Consider the following 24,604-nt stretch of genomic DNA (forward strand, 5'->3'; position numbering starts at 1 on the left):
TCAACAGGTTGGCCAGCTTCCGTGCGCGTATCCATAGAGCTTTTCTTGCGGGAAAAGCTCTCACCCGAACCCGAAACAGCACTCATGAATGAAAAGCAAACGGACTCGGCTTCAGCCTCTGCTTCTGCTTCTGCTGCTGCTGCTGCTGCTACTGCTACCGCTTTTGCTTTCAGTTTCGGTTTCGGTTTCAGTTTCAGTTTCCGGAGCTCTCATTGCGCCGCCAAACGGGCAAGCGAACGTACACGGCGCGGACACCTCCGTCGAGATCCCAAAAACACAAGACAACACAAAAAATATCACGAGATCCCCCCCATTATATCGCAACGCGCGGTTCCATTCAAACCCAAAACGGAACAGGGCCAGCCGTCACATTTGATTTGAATTTTAATTCAATAAAAAAGTGCACAAAAAAATCATAATCATAAAAAAAAGGATATCGCAGCAGGCAGCTACAAATGTAAATGCCTGTCATTTCGAATCCTCCCCCGTGTCTGTGTGTTGTTGTTGCTGCTGTTGCTGTGTGATGTTGTTTGTGAAGTCGCGAGGCGTAAAAAATATTCAAATTTCATGTTGAAATTACTGCACGCATTCTTAAATAATCCAATGCCAGCAGCACAAGTGTGCAAGAAAAAGTAAGGAGACTCAAAAGGCGACGCCAAGCGTTTGCTAATAGGATTACGCATCATCTCCGCCACTGACAGAGTCCAGGATTAGCAGGATCCACTTGAAGAGCACTCCAGAGCACTCCAGAGCACTCCAGAGAAGAACCGAATCGGTACAGAACAGGTACAGCTGGCAGTCACTGAGCAACAGGCTCGAAACTAATCGCAAGCACTAAACTGGAGTAGACCACACGGCGTATGCGTGATTTCCATGCCCAATCCGATATTGATATGAGTCTGCCTAATTGTTAGCTACAGCCATAGGACACACACAGAGCGGTGAATTAATAACAAACTTGGTGCCATATTAATTGGCATCCGCAGAGCAGGTAGGGGAATAGGGGGAGAGGGGGGGTGGTAAGGGGTGGTGAGGGGGGGCCTCAAGAGGAGCAGTAAACTCCATAAATATCACATTTTATTAAACAAAGCCCGAATCCATTTGCGTTATTGCCATTACGTGCACGAATGTTAATTGAAGTCACCTCACCTTTTCAGGATGGTGGTACCCCCGACACCCCTTAACCCCCTAAAGCCCACTAAAAACCCCCCGTGTTAACCCCTCAATCGCCCCCGTAGCACTTATCTTGCCAGCAAAACCACCAAAACAGATTAGATAAGTCGATGGCTGCGGAATGATTAGCGAACAAAGGGGATGTGGATGTGAATATGGATGTGAATATATACTTGTATGTGCAGGATGAGCAAGTGAGAGCACTTGTATGCGGGAAATGAATATTCATAATGAGGCGCCAGTTACACATTTCCCGTCAAAGCATGAAAAGCAAATTACGCACAAAATAATTGACATTAGCATATTTTGTGCATCCCGTACAATTAAGTGTATCTGTGCGTGCGTATATATCCTATTTTAGAAATTGCTTTCAACTTCGCTTTTCTTTATAATACCCCGAACCCGAACGTTTTGATTGAACTCGAAAGTCCCTGTCCCGCAGCCACATGGCGTATACGTGATGCGTCTGAGAGGATTAAACACAGCTAGCTGGCGAATGGCAAACAGAGGGCGTGCAGTGAGTGTCAGTGTGGGAACCGCTCCATATATTGAATAAACATTTTTATTTTTCTGTGCCCCGACTCTGTGAGAAGCTCTAATTGATCCCCCAGCTGACAAGCGGAAATGGACAGAGGACCAAAGCGAAATTTGTTTTCAATATGGACATGTGTTTACTTATTTAGGACCCTCGTCCCAGCCACTTGGACAATCATAATCCCCGCTAAGCGAGGCGAGTGTAAACGATTCCATGGGGCATAAACTTCACACGTTCCCCCAGTATCGCTTTACTTACCCCCATGGTGCCACTAAATCATTACAAATAAGACACATCGATGCACAGGGAGAAATGTATTTTGTTCAAAAATATATATCAGCCAAGTTAAGTTCCACGTGAAAAAAATAGAACTGGTCCATTTAAAAGTTCTGATAAAAACTAATGAGATAGGCATTTAAATATTTGTGTGATGAAATTTCTTATTATGCTTTATATTCTTTTGATATGCTTGTTTTTGCTTTTGTTTTAGTTAGGTACAATATAAATTGGTACTTTTTTGTATTAAGTAGCTTTTTTCTGTACATAAATAAATTACACTTGCTTATAAAGACGTAGTTTAATTCCTACGGCGTTTAAATTCGCAAAAGAGATATACTTCTAAAATTATTATAAATTATCTTTCTACTAATTTAAAATTAAAGTAAAATTTTTAGAACACCAATGTTCAAAGGTCTTGATAAAAATTAAATTTATTTTTACCAATTATATATTTTATACCGATTTTATTGCAGTCGCTTATATTGAGTTATTATATTTTTTTCTACTTTTTAATATTATTTTAATTTGAGGAATGAGTTTAATTTGTTTGTTTTATTGAGATACAAAGAACAATTATTATCTGAATCTTGAGTATATTTTGGCCATTCTACTTCCGTTTGTTTTGCTCACTGGCAATACAATTTTGGATCAATCTGCTATGATTGCAATTAATTTGGTTGTAAACGAAGGTCATGAATAAACATTAATGGACTAAGCCAATTAAATGGTTAGGTTATGCTTTTTTCCACGTGCACACCCAGTGGGGCACATTTATGGCTCGTTAGCAATTCAGATCGAAGAGCCGTAAGAGGGTCTGGGAATTATGCCAGAGGCAAAGCCAAAAGTTTGTCTAATTTTGAAGTTGCTGCCAATGCGGTTGCGGATGCCTTTGAGGTCCATGGGTTAATTGCCTGGATATCCCGCTGCAAGAGGGGCTTCCCCTGGCTTTTCGATTGGTTTTGCTGGGCAAAAACCAAAGGAAGATGCAAACATCTAAAGTGGCTTGCCAGAAGAGCCACATTTTATCAAAGTCAGTTCTTATCTGCACGAAAAATGTTTGCAGCTGAAGTTGATAAATGGATTTCCTTTGATTTTATAGCTAAAAATCGATGCTGACAGTGGTACGGGGGTACAGGGGGTACAGGAGCCACTGTACGTAGCACTTGTGCCATTTAAATCCCTTGGCCAGAGTCAAATTCGAGACAATGGACCAACTGGCGGTCAAAGACTTCGAGCCCCTGGCCTCTGACTCATCGAAGGATGCCAAACCACTCCGCCTGGCCAAAAACCAAAATTGCACTTAAAATTGAATGCTTGGCTGGAGGAGCGTGCAACCCACAGATAATCTATGACATAAAATCACGCGACAGTAAACGCTGCTTAATGCCAGACAAAGGAAAAGGACAAAGGATCAACTGCAACTACTGTTTTCTTTCGCTGCGAATGTATAGATATACCTACATAAAGTATACTCTATGCATATACATATACATACCTTCTTTGTGGCAGCCACTCGACTGGAAATTACATAAAAAATTTCCCATTGCCGTTCGGTTTTTGCGCTCGTTTTGATTATCAGCCATTGCATTTGCATTCGCATTCGCATTCGCATTTTCATTTTAATTTTCATTTCTTTTTTCGATGGCAAACCCTGCTTCGATTTTTTGTGTGAGTCACAGCTGCATTTTATCAACAACTGTTGAAATTTTTGCTCTACTGGCAGCTTGTATTTATCATTTGCGCATCATTAGCCCGCGACTAAACGGAATAATTTATTTGCCTTCGTTTGCCAAGTGAGAACTTTGTCTACTCGGGCAGCTGCTGCTGGATTCAGAATTCCTAGAACTCCTCAATTAATACTAGCTGTTGTGCAAAAAGTTCTGCATTAAGCATTTGCTCTTGAATTTACTGGGAATTTTCGTTTAGTTTTTCCAAACGATTAAAGTTGTGAAAATATCCCAGACAAGAAAAGTTTGTACTCCCTAAGTTAATGCCTGTTTTTGCTAGTTAAATATATTCTAAGTAAACACAACCGCTTCTTTTAGCTTATGTTTATAAATGTTTTCTTTTTAATGATACCCACACTTTTGAAATTTAGAAAGTTCTATAGCAAACACATTTCATCATTAACTTAGGCTTAAAAATATTAATTAATATTTCATCATTTTCATTTTTGTACGTTTCCTAAGAAACAAAGCTTTATTTCTGAAAAATAAAAAGTAGCTTCATAAATTTGCCTGAATTATTTTAAGTCTTTTATTAATTGAAACAATTAGTTTATAAAAACATCTTCTACATCCTGAACCATTAAAGTTAAACAGATTGTATAGGGCTCTCATGTGATTTCTTAATAGTGTCCTGTAATTTAATAGAAGATATTGTCTTTCGAATTTTATATGAATTAAATTATTTTCTAATGTCTTCAAACACAAAAAAAAATGTAATTAAAGCTCAATATTTCTTTTGAGAATGTCAACCTTTTCAAAGCTCGTAAAGTTTCTGATGCAAAGGTCTTAGTTTTGCTAGCAAACAAAGCAAATTATTTTAAGTTTTCAATTATTTTCTAATGACTCATATCAAATTTTATTTAGGCTTAATATGTCTTTAGGTTATGCCATATGGTACAAAGCTATTTAAGTTTCCAGCCCAAGGGGACAACTTTTTTTCAGGAATTTGCATATGCTTTGCAAAGCCTCAACCTGGTGTAGATTAAATGGAAGGTAAAGTAGTTTCTTAATCATTTACCAACAGCTTTAAATGCTTTTCTGATTACCTGCGGATAAAGTTTTATGTGGCAAAGAGTTTGCCTGGCAAACACACCGCTTTATAGTCTCCTCCTTCAAGTCGAAACTTTTTCACATGAGGTGCTTGGCAGGATGGCCCCCTTGAACATTTTCTGTTGCCTACCTCGAGGGGCAATTTAAAAATTTCGAACCACAGACTGTTTCGTAAGCCAACAATTTTTCATTTAATTGCTTAATTACTGCAGCTCAGCAGACGTCCCAGAGGCACAACCCCTGAAGCCTGAACCCTGACCCCTGACCCCCACTCTCTTTTGGCCACTAAGCGGCTGGCATTTATGTTTACGTCTTTCCAAGTGTTTTACGGTCGTGCAGAAAGGAACATTTATGACTGCTCGGTTTCCCGGAGCTGCAGCCCGGGGGCGTTTAACGGTGGGCGTGGCCAGACCACAATTGCCGACGAGTGGGCGTTTTGGGCACACGGGTCACACAAACAACTTAAATCCTGGGCCGGAGACGAATGCAAAAGTTTAACTCCCTCGTCCTCATTTTCAGACTCCTTGCCCGCTGTTCATCATGGTGGTGAATTCGTGCCTTGCGTAGCTGCATTCCCTCCAATATCCAGCCATCGCCCAGCTATGTGGACCTATATGATGGCTGCCGCCCGCGGAGATCGGGTCAACACGATGATGTCCAGCCGCAGACGCCCCGAAACCGAGTCCCCCAAATATGGCTACAAGTAAGTTGGTATTGGTATTGGTCAAAACATGATTTTACCAAAATTACCTTGCTTTCATAAAAATAAAGATACATTAGGGATAACAAATATAACAACAGATTATATACCACATTCCCATAACAATCTCTAGTTTAATGTAGAATGACCACAGGTATAATTACACAAAGAAAAAAAAAACGCTAAAATGAAAGACCAAATTCTTACTTTTTTAAATATTATTTTCTTAACACCAAAAAATCAACCGCTGTTCGTACAGTTTTTTCCTAATTTCAGTCCATTTTTTTATTTGGTTACTTAAACGCAGTTCTTAAATTGATACGTTTTTCCAACCTTTTAAATCTTTTAATAGTTTTAAAACTTATTTCATAAACAAATTTATTCACTTGTTTCCCTTCATTAAAATAATATTGATTATTTTAAAAATGATTTATTAAATGCAAAGTGTATAAGTAAAGTTAGTTGTCATATGGTTTGCCTTAAAATTTAATAAAATATTATTAATTTAAAACCAAATTCGCATGAAACTTTATAAATAAATAAAACCTAATTTTTGTACCTCTTCTAATTGTGCCCGACACTAAACCACTCGGCCTTAGCCTCTCCACCCGTCCCATGTACCGCACCACCCGCTTAGTGGGCCCCGCCTCCTCGGCGCCCGCCCAACTGCAGCTACCCTGCGGCTCCCATCAGGCGTCGATGGGCGTGGCACCTCCGCCGCTGGAGGAGATTAGCGGCGGTCTGTTCGCACCGTTTGCGCCCACGGCGACGATTACGGTCGAGCAGGCGGCCACTTCGATTCCGATGGCAGTGGATGGCGAGGTCCATCACCTCCACTATCCGCGTCGCAGTTGGCAACGGAAATATGGCCAGGGGAATCATCGCCGGGCTGGCGGAGAGGCCGAGGAGGATGACGAGGATGAGGACGACGACGACGACGACGATGAGGATGACGTGGATGAGGATGAGGACGAGTTCGGGGCGGCAGTGGGCGTGGACAACCCGGAGGAGGCGATTGCCCGGGCTGACCAGCAGCAGAAGCAGCACCACCAACCGCATGCCAGCGATTCCAGCTATGTGGAAAATGGCAGGAAACTGATACAGGTGAGTAGCTAGTCCATCAGCTACCTATAATCGTAAGCTTAAGAGTTAAAGGGTAAATATATTGTAATCGAGTAAAAATATAAAACTTTTCCAGTATTGAATAGAACCAACAACCTTAAATCTACAAATTGAAGAAGCTTTTGTTCTTAACAAGTTTGTTTTTAAACATATATCTAAAATATACAGATATATGGTTCTTGTGCAAGAACCAACCATGTGAAACTAATCGGATTTCCTATCAAACCAAAATGTTAAGGAAACACATATATATTATTATTTTATTTTAAATGTATCTTATTAGTGGTTCTTCTCGTACACACTTTAAAAACGTTTCAAGGCATCACCTGAATTTATAATGGTTAAACAAATATCTGATATTTAAGTAAATCATGTCAATAAAAATCTCTGTTTGAAATATCAGTTATATATTTAACCATTATAACTTACGGTCATGCTATTTTTAAATATGCAAATCAGTTTGGCTGCATGGCCAAAGTGGCGTATGCGTTATTTGATAACACTTGCAGATAAACAATAACCAATAATCCGCATTCAATAACTGATACATTATGCTCTGGCTCCGGTGCGGTTGTAATACCATTCTGTCCCTGGCCACAATTCAATTATGTGGAAATGAAATTAAGTAATTGCTCTAATTGATTGACGCCTCGCCCCCAGGAGGCGGAATTGGCCCAGTTTGCCGAGCTGCGGGCCATTGAAACTCCGCATTGTCTGCATAACTCCCCGCAGACTTGCCATTCCAGACTAATGCAAATGCAAATGAACTGGGCAGACCTTCATAAACTTGACCTTGCCGTAAATCGCGTTTTAATTACTTCCTCTATTGTCACGTAGCCGAGGCATCGCCCCAAGCCGTCTACTCCGCCCCTTATTGCTTTATATACCCTTGTTACCCTCCAATTGAATGCCATTTTCGGCTGCCCGCAGAAATTGTTATTAGCACGTGTCAATCGACTTAAAACACTGATAAAAAGACCGACAAAAAAGGCTGTATAGTGCTTTGGAAGGGGAAGGAGGTTTTGGGCTTGCTAAATTCATTTTTGGGTTCTCTAACAAAGGAAATGTATGAGCTGACAGAGTTGAAGGTGAGAAAAGTTTAAACAGATGCATTGATAAAGATATCAACCTTGATTTCTTTTAATTGTTTAATCAAATTCCTACTATTAGTCTTTGGGAAATCATTTTAAATGATCCTTAATCTAATTTTATGATAAAAGCATGAGTATAGACCTTTAAAAGAAATTAACTTGTTACTATTTAAAATTGTATTATTATAAAAGCCCAAGCCAAACATCCAGTAAGATTTTCTAGGTATAAAATATATTTTTAATTCCTTTTATTTTTTGTTATAAAAAGAGCATTACAAAAGTCCTCATAAAGCTTTGTTTAACATTTTTGATATTATGATTAAAAGATTATGATTTTAATTTGAAAGAATTTGCGTATTATTTGGCACAACACATCTATGGATAATCGAAAATAGTTTGACATGCTTGCATAATAAATAAGCCGAAAGTTTGAATGAAAATATTAGTCGTAAAGTTTTATGCAAATTCGTAATAGGCATTTCCATGTTCTAATTTGAAATGCAAAGCTTTTAGGAAAAGCCACCATTTTAGCTGGTGTCCCCTTGACTTTCGTATCTTTAATCTACAACTTGACGCATCTCGCCTTTCAAATCAACTTGCTAAGCAAAGCGACTGCATTTTTCGCTTCCTCCGCAATCCTCATCAGCAAGTTGGAGAGCTCTCATGTCCTGTCCGGGATAATTGCATTACTTAGGTTTCCTTATAAAATACAACAAAAAAAAAAAAAAAGAGAAGGAAACCAGACTTCTTCCGACCCGCAGGGCTATAAATAAGTGAGTGTGTATTTCGGTCAGGGGAGTGGGTGTTGGGTGTTAAGCCAGCTGGTGGATACTGGTGGATCCAGAAGGATACTGCTGCCAGGAGGACACTGAGGGGACATCGAGGGGCCAGGGGCCAGGGGCGACAACCAATTTGATAGATAAGAGACTCGACTCAAAGTGAATGAAACGGAGGGCGAAAAAACAGCAACACAAACTGTTTCAATGTCATTTCATAAATGGCAACAGCAATGCCAATACCGAAAGAAAAACGCAATGAAATAAATACAAATGAAAAGCCCTCAAAGTCCCATCCTCTGGAGTCTCGCTTCCCGGACTTTTCCATTCCCACATCCACTTCCATTTCATGCCCGCATATCGTTGTGGTTGTCCTCGTCCAAATATTGGCTTGGTCGGTTGTTGTTAATGCTTTTGAGGTGTGTTCCGAGTGTTTGTCCAGCAGCAGCAGAAGCAGCACTAACAACAGCAGAAGCACAAAAAACCAGCACAAACAGCTGAAGGAAAGCTAAGGAAACCGCAAACTGCTGGCATTGTGGTTATATAAACGTCCATTACTCAAAATTGGCCGCTGGTGGGGGGGTTGGTGGGCTTAATGAGGAGAACTTTATAGAATTGGCATTGAAAATATGACAAGTCTCGTGCCAATCCAAAATAGTTACAAGTCCTCGAGTTGAACAGCCCCGACAACAGCGATGTGTATCCTTGTCAGCTGGTCCGTACAGTCATTCAGTCATCCAGTCATGCCATTAAACCGATTAATGAACTCTATTTGCCTGGCCGTACCTGCGTGCGTACACTGGGCGAAAAAGTTGAACAAGGATTAAATTCTTGACTGTAAAAATATTACAAATAAAAGTAGTTCTTGATTTATTCATTAATAAATAAAACAACAGATATTAATATAGATACTATTGAATCTCTGATACAACATTTGGAAATCAGTACTTTCAAATCTGTATTTAAAATTAACTCGGGGTACTTTGTTAAGTTAAAGAAGAGATAATTAAAACAAAACAGGACCAACTTTAGCACACTTTCAATTCCATTCGTCTACAATCCCATAACAAACATAATACAGTCAAACTTCCTTAGCGCGAACAACCATTTGCCAACAAAATGGGATGAGTTATGGAGACTTTGAGCTATAGAATTGATTTAACCAATATTTCCTATTTCCTAATGCTACCAAAATAAGTTTGATATAGAAACTTTGAGTTGGGACAGTTGGAGTTAAGGCTGCATATTACAAAACTATTGGAAACTTTTTGGATATTTGACTTAACAGTATTTAAAATCTATACAGTTAAAATTTTAAATTTTTTAAAGTTGTATTACCATTTTTCTGCCAGTGTCGATGTTGGCTCGATTGTCTTTGCCATAATGTAGTTGTTGCTGTGCAATTTGAGAAGGCAGCAGGACACTCAACACGATGATGATGGCCATCGCAGAAAGAGAAAGTTAGAGAGAGAGGGAGAGGGAGAGGTAGGGTCGACGGAGAAAGGAGAAAGGAGCGAGAGCAAACAGCGAAAGTGCGGTCTGTCTGCGGACATTCCGCTTAGTCAAATTTTTTGCGCCATCGACAGTTACGAAAAAAACGCGTTCGCAGGCGGCAGCTTAGCTCGCAGGCAGTAACTTTGCAACAAATAAAATTAGTAAAAACAAGAAACAGGAACAATGCCGAACTCGTCAACTTATGCGTTCGGTAAACAATCGAAAACAAGGCTTAAAAATTGAAGCGGCAATAACAAAAAAAACAGTGGCAGTAGAGAACAACGACAACTGTTCCATGGATTTTCATGTTGATGAGGGTTTTTCCCGGTTCCATCGTAACTTCCAAAAGAGAAACACAACAATCAGGACATCGAATAATGGGACAAATATAAGAAGGGGGGAGCATTAGTCAGTTTATTAAACGGACCTTGTTGTCGTTTAGCCCGTTGCTTGTTGCTCGCCCTCCGATAAGCATTCACATCCAGCTTATGGTCATCGCCATCCAATCTGCGCCACAATTTGCATAATTTCCCACGTTCCCATCGAAATCACAATCAATATAAATAAATACACAACTATCGGCTGTATCAATAACAGCCAAGTGATAAAGTGCACGGGTTTCACAAAAAAACAAAGGTGTTAAACCTTCGAATCCATCATGTGATAAGATATCAAATGGCTGTTATTCATCCTATAATTTACTGAAACTAGAGCCTTTCCACTCTTAAACGTTTGCTTTAGTTTATTAGAAAACTCACTATCGGCAGTATTCTTCAAACGCTGTGGGCAAACAAAGGGGTTGATCCTTTGAATCCATCAAGTAATTTGATATCAGAAAGCTCATGTTTATTCCACTCCAAGGAATCAGCTTAATTTTTGTGCTCGGTATCACATTGTTTAACTTATATACTTCTAAATCAAATTACGAAAATTTATTCAAACACCATAAACTCAAAAATGTTTTGATTTTCGAGAATAAATTAAAGTTAGCCCTCCAAAAATAATAATAAAAGTGATAAGAAAAACAGTGCTTAAAACTTCTTCATGTAATAAGCCTTCAAAAAGCTGTTACTTAAAACTTCCCTTGTTGAATTTCTATTAAAATAATACCATTGCTAGTTACCCTTAATAAACTCCAGTTTACAACTCGCTCGGTTTGATTTCCTCAATTACGGGTCAGCTATTTGGTCATTTCTAACTCGATTTTTATGGTGTAATGCTATGGCTTAGTCATGTTTTTATGAGTGAAGCATAAAATGCCAACGCCTGCCATAAACACCGATATGAAAACGCTTGATTTGCTTAGCATAAAGTTACCTGGCAGGTGTGAAAAGGGGAATTGGGGGGTATTCGGCCTAACGGACTCGCAATTATGGAAATTTATTGTGAGTTCCACGCTGCCGGTGTGATATGAATGCCAATCAGGGCGGTGGTCCGATGATAATGCCAATGATGGTTCGCTGGGTCAGTGTTTCGATTTCGATGCCAGTTTCAAGTACGGCCAAAAAGTAAAATAAACCTTGCAATTGGCAAACTGCTGGCCGATGATGAGCTCATTGAAATTGAATCAAAATTATCGGCTAGCAGGAAAACTAACTGATCTAACGCACCGGCTATCCGTCAAATGAATTGCAATTAATTTATGCACAAGCCTCGCAGCGTTAACCCCTGACTGCCCGCGTTCGCAAAACGCCGCCTTTCAGCCTAATTGAAACCGAGTTGGTCCGGGCAATTAAAAAGCATTTAGACTAAAACGACAAACGCCGGCCGGCATAATCAATCTTGTCGATTTGGCTGGTCCCGGGGCTGGAGCCAACTAAATATCTTGCGGAACCGAAGGACCAAGTCACCGGAGACTTCATCCACCGATGGTGCAAGTTAATTAATTAAAACGCGGCAGCGCGATGAGTGGCGATGCAAATTAAGAAAATTGCAAAACAGCATTCCGAATTGACAACAACAGCCAGCAAACAAGCCACTCGGTTTAAACTATTGTGCGCTACAGTCGAACTTCTGCATAACGAACTTCTATGACTTGCATTTTTGTTGGTTTAAAAACTAAATATTATTTAAAAAAAAAAACAATTAGTTTGTATGAAATCTACGAATTTCTAAACCGATTTTTTTTAGGTTATTAATAAAAACTGAAAAGAAGTTGTGAAAAAATGTTTATTAAGTGTATTACGCATACAATTAAACATTTAAAAATTTGAATATGCATTTATAACAAATAATTAAATATTAAATAAATAATAATTATTGCAAGAAATCTTTCTTTCGCGGTAAACTATAGTTGGTGTTATCGAAGTTCGACTGTGGTTTATTGTGTATGGATGTCGTGGTTCGGTCAGTGGCGACTGCGCTGCCGACGTCGCTGCCTCGCCTTGGCCAAGTCAAATGTTTTGGCGGCAGTTATCAGTGTGAACAGTTTGAACAGTTTGAAAAGTCCGCTCGACGCAACGAAGCGCATGCGCGCAGCTGCTGCCCAAAAACTAACCGTTATTGTCGCCGTTATTGTTATTGTAATTGTTATTGCCGCAGGCCAAATTCGGAAGCACTAAGCTGGAAGTGGAAAGTGGAAGTGAAAGGGAAGATTCACCAGTAAAAGGAGACGGAAAGAGAGAGAGAGAGAAAAAAAGAGGAGACACACTCGACTTGTATGCGACATTTCAAAGTCAAAGCCATGGTGCAGTCGTTGGATATATCCGCCATAACGGGACAGCAAACAGATGCGGTAAATCCACCTACACACTCACTAATACAAACATCCACATATGGCCTTCGAACCTACTTACACACGCACACATACACACACACACACACGCAGCGGGAGGCGTGGCATTGCATTGTCATTTGCCATTGCCCGCCCAACGAGGCGTATGCGTCATATTTTCTGCTTTTTTCCACCGCTTTTCCCATTTTTTTTTTTTTTCTCAAACTAAAGATGGCTTAATGGATTAACCGCTGCCGGCGGCTGATAAGCGTTTATTAGACTGTCAAGCACACGCCTTTAATGCCCAGAAAATGGCTAGGCAACTGGAGCAAAGTAAGATCTCTAAACAGTCATGCCCCTGGGAAATCCATTAAATCTGGTGTGAGCATGGATGGTCTTTGAAAATAGTTTAAAATTTGTATATTCTTACCGAACAAATTCAAGTCATCTAAAATAGAAAACAATTAATTTTTAATCAGTGAAAACATGTAATCCCTGTTAGGTATTTGTAATTTTTAAGACGTTTTCCATTTAATTATATTCCTTATAGTCAAAATACATGAATATGTGAATTTATTAAACACTTAAGCAAATGCCCATATTTATTATTTCATAAAACAACTTTTTCCTTTTAATTTTATTTAAGCGCTTTGAAATTTTCAGAAGTTTAATAAATCCTTTCCAAGCCGACAATACCAAATCAATTAATATTTTATTTAATAAAACCATGTATTTATTATTATAAGTATTAATATACTATAATTTCCATAGAGAATTCCATTAAAACCTTTCCACATAAACCACATAAAATCTATTCTTTCCTAGTGTTTCAATTTGCTTGCTTATCCAATAATATTAAATCAATTATTTTATTATTTTCTAAGAAAATCTTTAACAATGCAAATACATGCACACTTGCTTGAATCAAACACTTTAGCACATGCAAATTTTCTGTTTTCTTTAGACAACATTTTCCATATTATTTTAAACATTAAGTTCGCTTATCTAAGCGCTTTAAAATGTTCCGAATTTCGTTAAATCCTTTTCAAGCTGCATGAAATCTATTCTTTAATAGTTTTATAGTTGGCTTGAAATACTTCGCGTCATTCTGCTGGCAGACATAACAAAATTTAAGCACCAAACTTGGATACTGACCAACTTTTAATGTGGTTAGTAGTGGGAAACCAGAAAAAAGAGATGCCCATAACCCGAGCACTAAAACGCTTCAATTAGTGAACGCTCGGCAAAACTTTTCCCTAAACTTATGGGAGAACGTCTCACTCTTAACCCATTCTCGTTTACACATGGAAAAGTAAAATACACAAGTAATAAAACATGACTGCAAACACTAAAAAAATTGTAAATTAATTTCCAAGAAAAGGGGAACATTTTGTACAAAATTGGAGCAATAACTCTTTAATAAATGTTTGAAATGGTGACATATTTTTAATAAACAACTATTTAAAAAATATTTTAGATTGAAAAATTGAATTTTTTATTCTCTGTGCAGGAACCAAATAAGCGAAGCAAACCATCGGCTTTAAGACGCACTCTGCAAGCTCTACGTCAGCGTCTGACTAAAAGGAATCGCCCCAAACCGCCAGATTGGTTCCTTGAGAAATTCTCCAACACCACAAATACGGACAAGATTGGCAAGGATGCGGCCCTCTCCAGCGAAATTCGTGGCTCCAGTGTCCTGTGCAACCGCCTCTCCGTGGATCCCACTCTGCAGTCCCACTACAGGGTGAGTGAACTCTTGCACAAATCAAAGTTTTCTACTCTTCCATGATGGATTCGATGATTTATCATTTATATTTAATTAGGGTTTATTAATATAAATAATACAATAATGATAAGGTTGTAAGCGTCTGCCATAAAACCATTGATTTTTTTTATTAAAAAATATTTATCATTTATATTTAATAAGTGTTTATTAATATAAATGATAAAATAACGATTAGATTGTAAGCGTACAATTGTCTGGCAATAAAACCATTGATTTTTTTTAATTAAAAATGAAAATCCATGTTAATAGCTTATGAAATATAAATTAAGTATTTGCAAAAACAATTTGATAAATTTCTTTTAACTAAATATTATGTTAAGTATTAAATAACTTCTTTCTATTAACTATTTTTAATCTGTTCATTAATTTTAAAGTTTTTAATATTCAAGAGGTCACACATATCTCAAAAGACTTGAAATAAGAACTTAGAATGTGCCTTAATGTATGCAGCGAATCAGATTTTTCATGTCCTAACTTAATTATTGATTAATGCCAGCTTTGTGGCCTTTTAATGGGGCGTTTGTGAGTGATAATTATGCCTTAAATACATCTTTGCAGTGGCTGGCCATCGTTTCCCTGGCAGTGCTTTACAACATCATCTTCGTTATGGGCCGTGCGGTTTTTTGGGAGATCAATAAGAGTGCTCCGGCCGTGTGGTACACCCTGGACTACCTGTGCGACTTCATCTATCTGCTGGATACGCTCGTCCATATGCACGAAGGTGAGCCACCACATTTTCCCTTCTCGGCTACGAGTTACGGGTTAGGGGTTACGGGTTATGGTTAGGGATTTCAAATTTGAGATTTACCTATGCAAATGAGACCCGCACTAAGCCGCCTTCAGACAATGGAACAGCGATGCTGTCGGCAAAGCCATTTGGCACGCATGCCATTCCCATTTCTGTAGATGAATCCACACACAGCATCCACATACATCGCAGATGTGGGAGAATTCTGGATTGTGGGTGTGGTTGAGTTGCCAAATGCAGGGGATAAGCCAACCTTGACATTTTGTACAATAGCAACAAACGTTCTGCTACCGATTAGTTATGTGGAGTAGGGCATTATTCATTTTAGTGGGGGAATGTGACAGTCTGAACGATAGTTGAGATTTATAGATATAATGGCGTTTTAAGTTTTTTTGGTAAATCAACTCGGGAAAACTAAAATCAATACTAAAATCAAGGCATCAAATCTTTATGTTTTCTTTTTACGAATTAAGAGAGTAGAAATCAAAAGAAAATTAAGTGAGTAATAAAGTGATTACTTGTGGAAATTACAGGACAAGTTTTTAAAATTTAATAAATTTTTAGAAGGCATATTCTTTGTAAAAAGTTCATCTACTAATATCCACTAGTATTCCTGGGCACTCGTGTTCTATGATGCCATCAATATGTTAAAAATCCAAAGAGCCATAAAAAAGCGTAGCCGCATGGCGCAGGCATAAGGCAAAAGGCACCACCGAGACAAAAGGCAGAGTCACCACCCGGAGCAAATCTCTAGGTCACTCCCTCCCCTCCCCTCCCCCCCTCCCCAGAGTCACAGTCACAGTCACATAACTAAGTCGCATTGTTTCCGCCTCTTTGCTCCTCCGCAGGATTCCTGGACCAGGGGCTCCTCGTGCGAGATGCCTTTCGGCTGCGAAGGCACTACTTCCACACCAAGGGCTGGTATCTGGACGTGCTGTCGATGCTGCCCACGGATCTGGCCTACTTCTGGTGGCCCCCGGAGACCTGCTCCAGCCTGTATCTACCGTGTCCCGTGATAGTGCGTCTCAATCGCCTGCTGCGGATCAACCGGCTGTGGGAGTGGTTCGACCGGACGGAGACGGCCACCGGGTATCCGAATGCCTTCCGTATCTGCAAGGTGGTGCTGGCCATCCTGGTGCTAATCCATTGGAACGCCTGCATGTACTTCGCCATCAGCTACGAGATCGGCTTCAGCTCCGACTCGTGGGTGTACAATCTGAATGGGACGCGGAATAACACACTGCAGCGGCAGTACATCTACAGCTTCTACTGGTCCACGCTGACGTTGACCACCATTGGCGAGACCCCGACGCCGGAGAACGATGTGGAGTATCTGTTCGTGGTGGCCGACTTCCTGGCCGGCGTCCTCATCTTCGCCACCATTGTGGGTGAGTGGGTCAGTGGGTCGGAGGGTCAGCGTTTCAGCGTTTCAGCGGGTGACTGCCTGCAAAATCCCCTTTTTGGCCCTCTGTTTGCGTCCTGTTTACGCAAATATTTCGTCTGATCGTTTAATTGGTTCCAGAGCTGACATCTGTGACATCAATGGGTATTAATTTACAGCCACGCACGTCAGGGTCGTCCAAGTCCAAGTCAGGGTCCCTTTCGCTCTTCCTTTCCCTTTCCCGCCCATCGACCCACATTATTCATTACGACTGCCATGTTCTGTACCATTCGGTTGTATGCCATTTTGTTTTGTTTTGCTGGGTTGATTTGTTGCCGTCGCCCGCTTGCGACATCTCACCAATTTTTTTTTTTTTTTTTTTTTTGGCAAACGTGCCTTTTTATCATTTTTGTCATCCTCCTTATCGCTGCCATTACCGTCCCCAGATGGGCGGTGGTGTCAAGGAGTAGGACCCCCAGCTCCCCACACTCCGCAGCCTCGTCCTCGTCCTCATACTCATCCTCATTCTCATTCTCATTCCCGACCTCGCTGTGCAAACAAATTTACTTACTGTGATGAATGCCGAGTTCGTTTGGACAGGACGAATTGAAGGGGCACACTCGGAAAAAGTTGAGAAATAATAACAAGTCAAATTATGTTTAAAAACTGATATTAACCAATGCTAACTATGAGTGCTTCAAACAATCACTGCGAATTTGAAAAGTCTTGAAAAAACTAGATAAAGTTGTAATGTCTTTATTAAATTATTTGGTATAAGTATCGAATTTTAGTTTTAAAAAAATTTACAAACACAAAGAATTTATTGTGCACTCCTGAACGTCCTTTTAGCCACAAAAGTTGGTAATCTTTTCAACAATTTCTTGTGATTTTAGATAAATATATCAGAGTTTCTTAAAAAAATCTTAAATATGCAATTCTGGATGTTTTAAATATTTTTAAAGGTTCACTTTTTGTTTTTATTGTAAATCTTTATTTCTTAAAAACTGATTTGCAAAGTACAGAAGTTGCGCCAAAATTTACGACTAACATTTAACATTAAAAATAACTTTCGTCACACATTGCTCTTAGATGTCAACAAAAAATTTTAAACCTTAAACTAATTTTTTTTTGTTAATTACATAAACTGGTTAATTAAGATACATAGATAAGCAAATATATTTTTCAATAGCTTCTATATATTTATGAAGAACACTTTGGGTACTAAGTTTGTGAGAAATTGCATAATCAAATTTAACTGTGAAAGATTTATTGAGAAGATAAATATGGCCCAATTCATTAAGTCCTTGAAGTCTGCAAAGTTTAATTTTTCTTCGAAGTAAATTGCTAGCAAGGGAACAACAATTTTGGGATCTATATTTTTTTTTGCTGAGTGCCCCAAGGCTTCTCCGCCATTTCACCAAGTTGGGGATGCGTGTGCTTGACTCCGGCACCGGAAGTGCCGCCATTAGTCGCCTTTGTGCCATGTTATCCGCACGCCGGAATCCATGAGTGGCATGGAACATTGTGCTGCTGCTGCTGCTGATGCTGATGCTGATGGGAGTGGGTGTCCGGTGAACCGGTTATGGAGCGGCCAAGATGAATTGCTGCCGCCCCGCTCGTTCATTAACCAAGTTTCCCTTAATTTCCCCGCCCCCCTCTAGGAAACATTGGCTCCATGATCTCCAACATGAATGTGGCGCGCGTGGAGTTCCAGAATCGCATGGACGGGGTGAAGCAGTACATGGCCTTCCGGCGGGTGGGCCACGAGCTGGAGGCGCGGGTGATCCGTTGGTTCGCCTACACGTGGTCGCAGAGTGGCGCTCTGGACGAGGAGCGAGTGCTGGCCGCCTTGCCGGACAAGCTGAAGGCGGAGATTGCCATCCAGGTGCACATGGACACGCTGAAGCAGGTGCGGATCTTCCACGACACCGAACCGGGTCTCCTGGAGGCCCTCGTGCTGAAGCTCAAGCTGCAGGTCTTCAGCCCGGGTGACTACATCTGCCGCAAGGGCGACGTGGGCAAGGAGATGTATATCGTGAAGCGGGGCAAGCTGTCCGTCGTCGGAGACGATGGCATCACCGTGCTGGCCACCTTGGGAGCCGGTTCGGTGTTCGGCGAGGTCTCTGTCCTCGAGATTGCGGGCAATCGGACGGGCAACCGGCGAACGGCCAATGTGCGATCCCTGGGCTACTCCGATCTCTTCTGTCTGGCCAAAAGGGACTTGTGGGAGACTTTATCGGACTATCCGGAGGCCAGATCCACGCTCACCCAACGAGGATGTCAGCTGCTGCGCAAGGATGGCCTCTTGGATGAACAGATATTCGCCGGTAAGTTAGTTACTCCAATTTAATCATCAGAAATCGCGTATACGACATGTGGTGCAATATTAAATTGTGCTTACTAACGCATTTTGCAAAGAATGGCTTTCGTTTTCATGATTCATGAATGCCCATTCGAAATTAATTTCCGTTGCATTAAAATACATTTTAAAACATGAATTAATAGCGAAACACGGACCTTCACAGCCTATTTATCAATGGTTGTTTACCATATAACATTACGTCTGATTAATTTCTTGTTAATTTGTTTTTAATTTAAACTTACTGCTGTGCTCTTAAATTCATAAATCAGTGAAGCTTAAGTTTAATAAACGTTACAATTTGTATTAAAAATAAAATTAATATGAACAACTCGCAAGGAGTAAAAGAAAGTAGCTTTGTTTTTTTAGTTTGTATAAGTTTTTAGTTCATATTCAGCTTCTCTAAGCGAATAATATTTAATAGTTTTTAAATATTTATTTTAATAAATTTGGAAATGATTTTGTATAAGTCGAAAGATATTGACGGAAACAGACACACAGCCAAATAGCTAAGGTCTAACATGTCTCAATCTGAAATGACAAACTTTCAGGCCACATTTTAAAGAAAACTTGCGCTTCGTGGGCATAGCTGGAATCTGCATTTAAAATCTAAAGTCCCTGGATTTTATAGTTTCCAAGATTTGATTTGATCAAGAATATACATACTTTGTAGGGTCGGAAAATCTTTCTTCTGCTTACATACTTTTGAACGAATATAATATATTATTTTACTTTACGAGTAACGTTTTTTCAAAATTTCAAAGTAATATAAACTCAAATGAGAAATCTTGTAGCTAAAAAAACAACTGCAACATATACAATAATACATTTTTTGTCTTATGCTTTTTTGATATGCTTCTTATATCTTAGTTAAAAGCCTAGGGACAATCAGTTTTTGTTTAATTTATTTAAATAAGCCAATTCTTAATATTTTATATTTAATATTTGTATTTAATGTTTCGCAGATTCGCAGAGAGTGCACGATAGCATTGAGGGCGGCATCGAGAAGTTGGAGCTGTCGGTGGAGAACCTCAATATGCGACTGGCCCGCCTTTTGGCGGAGTACACGGCCAGCCAGGCCAAGATCAAGCAGCGCCTGGCCAAGCTGGAGATGAAGTGAGTATCCTTGGAGTGTTGTTCCATAAACCTTAAATTTAGGCCCCCCTTTTCTTCATTTTCAACCCCCCTTTAGCGGCGGCCCTGGCACGTGGCGACTGGAGTGTGAGCCACAGACGCGAGTTCGCAGCGGTCGCCTCTATTCGCTGCAGCCCAAGCGGCGCCCACGTTCGCGACCCGACGCGACTGCCAAAATCGGCGATGCTGCCAAGCAGAACACGCTCTAAGTCCCCGGAAAACGCGCTGGAAAAGCCCCAGGTCCCGCTAAATACCCCCCCGAACCTTCATATCTCCACCCGAGGCCGGAAAATAGTGATAAATGCATTAAAGTTGCAGGAGGTTTTTTTTTTTTTTTGGCCGCGGAGATAACCACTTGGCCCGAAGCCAACTGTAAATTGGCCTGGGCCAATCAATTTTTAATTTTTACAATTAGTTCGTAGCGCAGAAGGGTGCGGGGGGGGTAAGGTATAGGGGTTGCCTAAGGGTGTTGTTTGTTGCAAACTTTATAAATTTGTAAAATGTTTCAAAACTGAATGTGCCTCAAAAGTGTGTGCGTGTGTGTAGAGCTAAGTTAAGAGGGGCGGACGGAGAAGCAAAGGGCAAAGGGCAAAAGGCAACCCACTAGTTAACCCACTACGATCCAGTGTACATACTTTAAGCATAGTCCAATTTTACACGTGAACAGCAATTGTTCGCCTAGGCTAGGATGATTTTACACACACCGCCGACCGATTTGGCACCAAATGGCACCAAAATCAGAGCAAAATCGACAGAGCAACTAAGGATTAATTTCACAACAACTGACCAAGAACCGAGGACTTTTCTGAAATAATTAAGGGCGAACGGGGTGTGATGATGCACACAAATCGAATTCAAAGAAAGCAAAAATGTTAACAACCAAGCTTCCAAAGCTTCCAAACCAACGCAAAACAAACAAAGTCAAGAAACAAAATGGAAAGCAAATGAAATGTATTTTTATATTAGTCCTAGACATTGAGTGTACGATGTACGATGTATTGTCTGTGTGTAAGTACAGCTAAAGCTACAGAATAAACGAGAATCGAGTAAAATTATACGCAGCACTTATGTCAGCGAAAACATATCCGGCGCAAGTGTTTCAGGCAGGCGTTGGGTAAATGCAAATCACCCGCAGCCTCCGGCCACGCGTTACCACCAAAGGATTCCTTGGCAGGACTCCTTTTACTGGCTTTAATGACATCTACGAGGGCGCAGACAAAAAAAAAAAACCGAGAAATAAATGAGAGAAAAGGGAACTGTGTACCGGAACACCTACAAGAAAGTCAATAAATGCAGACGCATTGTGGAAAATGGCAGCGACACGCGTTGGCTTTTTAGGTGCGACTTTTTTTGTGCGTACAATGAGGCGTATGCGCAATGTCAGAGCTAAAAAGGTAAAATGGGGCAGCAGAAGTGTAACGTGTGGGAGAGGGCCACCTTACACAGAAAATTAAGATGCACTAAATATTAAATTTTGTTTTCCCAAGCCAGTTTTTTTAATAATAAATCATGGTAAATTTAATTAATTTTATTAAATTACACTGCAAAGTGGATAACTTAAATAAAGAGGAATGACAATTTTAAATTAAATATAAAAAACATTGCAGTAAAAAAATAGTTTTCATAATTGGTAATTTCTAAAAACATAAAAAGCCATTTTTAAAATTTAAACAATTTCCTTTGTATAATTCAACTTATTATTATTCCTAATAACATTAAATATAATTTTTCAAAATTTTTCGAACTTCGTCGGATTGCAATCGAAACATTTTAGAAGTGATTTTTAATTTCTCTCTGTTTATAAAGCCCACGGAACCATGTGGAACCCCAAAACGGTCGCATCATGCCGTAAGTGCAGTAAAAAATCAATTTTGACAAAATGTTGAAAAACACACTCAAAGCCCTAAAAAAGTGAAGGAGAAGTTGGGCCCCTTCGAAAATCACTTGGGCGGTAGGCAATGGGGGCGTGGCACGTGAACGGAACCGATTGCGGTGAAAAGGCCGCGGGGCGTTGGAAAATGACTGACAATAAAATGTTGACGCAGCCAAAGAGCATTATGAATACAGGGTGCTCGAAGGCGATTGGATTAAGTCGATGAGTCCTGGAGTGGGGGCTTTCGAATAACCCCACTACCATGAACAACACAATCCCACTGCGAGTACCTGCTGGTCTTTGCTTTATTAAAGGCAGGCGTTCTCATACAGCTTAAGCTGATTGATGTCGAGGGGTTTTCAGTTCACACATCTGCATTAAATAAGTCCTTATGTACTTGATGGCTGCGGGTTTTATTGAAAAGAGGTGAGTGTGCAGTTTCCTTTCAAAGATTTTTGCGGAAAAACTCGTTAATAAAGTGTTACATTTCAGCCGACTTAATTTGACAATATGGTTTCCTATGAAAATCAGTATGACACTTTTTAAGGTGTCACTCTAGCCCACATTGGAACTGTCTAAATTAAAGTTTTCTTATACATTTTTAGCTCTGAAAAAGTGTAATACTTCTTAGTTCAATATTACTTTAAGCTGATGTTTTTCAAAGTAAGCTTCCAGTCTTTTTCCTTTATATTTCATTTAGCTATTTGTTTATTTATTTTAAACTTTTTTGGGTTCGAAGTAAGGCAGGTCTGATAAGAGCAACCGCTCAAAATAAAAAATTATAAGCTCATAAGTTTTTCGAGGCAAATTAACAATAATTGCGAAACTCAGATTATTATTACTACCTGGAACATGCTTAATAGACTTCCATTTTTTAACAGTACCTAAAAAAACTTTTATATTTTATTTAATCTCACTTGGCTCAAAGGTGAAAAATATATCCAGGTCGTCGGCAAGCCGAAGTTCATATACCCTTGCAGCTATTGTAAGAATTAAACATTTTTGAAAACATTAAAATTATAATTTACTTGCGTATATGTTTAAGAGCAACCGCTTCAATAAAAAATTATTTATTTACTTTATTAAATTAAAAAACGTAAGCTAACTGATTAATCACCTATAAACTTTCCCACAATGGGGCCCCTTCTATCCTTAATTTTTAAATGTACTTTACAAAACAATGAACAAAAACAAGGACTATCCTTTTGTGGCGCGTTAAATAAATATGCCTCTTCGACCTATTACAAAAATGTTCTGTATATACTATATATTATAAGTATTAAACTTGGGTTCGATTTTCAAACTCCTCTTTTTTTAGGTAACAATTCCTTTTAAATTACTGGACTGCATTAAGTGTTTTATATTTTTTGTATCATTTCAAATGATTCATTGATATATTTGTCATTCATATTTGCACAAGGAGACTGCTATCAAACGACTTTGTTTAAATTTGAAGGTGATTTGTTTCATTTCAACGTCAGACCTGAATAAACACTCCCCTCAGTAGAACAATCCAGAATTGAATAGCAAGCAAAGCCATGTCCCAGGAATCTCCAGCAACTGGTGATATGCAGTCCCTTCGCTGCCTGCACTGCATGAAGGTGATCCGGTGCTCCCGCTACGACACCAGTAGACTGGTTCGCCACATCGAGCAGGATCACCCGGATATCTTTGCGGCGACCAACGATAAGATCAAGAATCTGCACAAGCTGGCCGCAGACCACGGCATCAGCGAGGAGCGTCTAACGAGGATTGGCAGGATGACGGGTCTCTCGGAGACCGAGATGGCCGAAAAGGCAGATAAATGTAAGGGTTTTTTTTTAAAGGGAAATACATAAATAGTTTTGCTGACATATTTCCATTTAACAGATATGGCCAATAAGATGAGCTCTGGTCGGAGTGGTGGCTCCGGCGTGGGAGAGCCAATGGGAAGAACTTCCTCGAAAGCGGCCTACAGTGCAGCATCCTCGAAGGACGGGAGGTCCTCCGGTCCATCTCCATGCACATGCCCACGTGCAGGGGACAAGTCGAAGGCGCATCGGAGACACTGCTACCGGGCGTCCATCGAGCGCTGGGCTCCGGCCGAGGGTCGCATCTTCTGTCCGTGCTGCGCCTGCAACAGGCGTCCGCTGATCAAGGCCGCCACGGAGATCGGGGAATCCGGATGCTGTGTCTCCTGTCTGCTCACCTGCTGGCCCCTCTGCTTCCTGCCCTGTCTGCAGTCCGCGGACAATCGGGAGTACCTTTACTGCTCCAACTGCCGCACCTTCCTCGGCATCTACGATCGTGATCATAACTGCGTCCATCCCAGCAAGGAGTTTGTATCCTGTTCCAACTCGGCCACGCCCCCTCCGAAGGAACCACTGCAACCGCCCCCCAAGTAACCTGCAAAGAACTTTGTTCTTTTTTCTATTGGTCAAATTATTTGTGTAAAGCTTTGGACGCGCTAGTGAGTAGGGCTCAAGATCCCAGTTTTTGTATCTCTTACTATAAATTGTATTATTATTATTTGTAAAATCCTTTTAAAAAATCTATTTGTAAAGACTCAAGTAATGTTACTAAGTCAGTGTAGGAAAATGATTAACAAACTTTCATGTAAAATAAATATATAGTTTTCCCTGTTTCGATTTTAACAAAATAATAATTAGTTCTTAAATAGTTAG

At 40.0% G+C, this 24,604-nt stretch overlaps 2 protein-coding genes across 5 annotated transcripts; both read left to right on the top strand.

Annotated features, from left to right (window-relative positions):
* The first annotated feature begins 227 nt into the window (after window positions 1–227).
* LOC108137989 (cyclic nucleotide-gated cation channel subunit A) lies at window positions 228–21,119 on the top strand. 3 transcript variants are annotated; one of them, XM_017259961.2, is made up of 9 exons: window positions 228–786; window positions 5,284–5,467; window positions 6,064–6,568; window positions 14,171–14,404; window positions 15,005–15,167; window positions 16,043–16,582; window positions 18,237–18,902; window positions 19,900–20,050; window positions 20,127–21,119. In XM_017259961.2, exons 2-9 carry the CDS (start codon window positions 5,367–5,369, stop codon window positions 20,275–20,277), a joined length of 2,511 nt encoding a protein of 836 aa, XP_017115450.1. In that variant the 5' UTR covers window positions 228–786; window positions 5,284–5,366; the 3' UTR covers window positions 20,278–21,119. The 3 variants fall into 3 exon arrangements, with proteins under 3 accessions (XP_017115450.1, XP_017115451.1, XP_017115452.1); XM_017259962.2 differs by lacking the exon at window positions 228–786 and adding an exon at window positions 1,395–1,512; XM_017259963.2 differs by lacking the exons at window positions 228–786; window positions 5,284–5,467; window positions 6,064–6,568 and adding an exon at window positions 12,395–12,681.
* Window positions 21,120–23,280: 2,161 nt separating this feature from the next.
* Window positions 23,281–24,579, top strand: LOC108137908. 2 transcript variants are annotated; one of them, XM_017259848.2, is made up of 3 exons: window positions 23,281–23,397; window positions 23,449–23,747; window positions 23,811–24,579. In XM_017259848.2, exons 2-3 carry the CDS (start codon window positions 23,480–23,482, stop codon window positions 24,323–24,325), a joined length of 783 nt encoding a protein of 260 aa, XP_017115337.1. In that variant the 5' UTR covers window positions 23,281–23,397; window positions 23,449–23,479; the 3' UTR covers window positions 24,326–24,579. The 2 variants fall into 2 exon arrangements, with proteins under 2 accessions (XP_017115337.1, XP_017115338.1); XM_017259849.2 differs by lacking the exon at window positions 23,281–23,397 and having other exon boundaries at window positions 23,404–23,747.
* The last annotated feature ends 25 nt before the right edge of the window (window positions 24,580–24,604 follow it).

The sequence above is a fragment of the Drosophila elegans genome, unplaced genomic scaffold (genome assembly GCF_018152505.1).
Source record: "Drosophila elegans isolate 14027-0461.03 unplaced genomic scaffold, ASM1815250v1 contig_183, whole genome shotgun sequence".
NCBI lineage: Eukaryota > Metazoa > Arthropoda > Insecta > Diptera > Drosophilidae > Drosophila > Drosophila elegans.

Excerpts from the sequence above, each read along its gene's own strand:
- LOC108137908 (XM_017259848.2), top strand. The coding sequence starts at position 23,480 with ATGTCCCAGGAATCTCCAGCAACTGGTGATATGCAGTCCCTTCGCTGC. Across the intron at positions 23,748-23,810 it reads GGCCGAAAAGGCAGATAAAT|ATATGGCCAATAAGATGAGC; the intron begins GTAAGGGTTTTT and ends TCCATTTAACAG.
- LOC108137989 (XM_017259961.2), top strand. The coding sequence starts at position 5,367 with ATGTGGACCTATATGATGGCTGCCGCCCGCGGAGATCGGGTCAACACG. Across the intron at positions 14,405-15,004 it reads CTCTGCAGTCCCACTACAGG|TGGCTGGCCATCGTTTCCCT; the intron begins GTGAGTGAACTC and ends ACATCTTTGCAG. Across the intron at positions 18,903-19,899 it reads GGATGAACAGATATTCGCCG|ATTCGCAGAGAGTGCACGAT; the intron begins GTAAGTTAGTTA and ends AATGTTTCGCAG.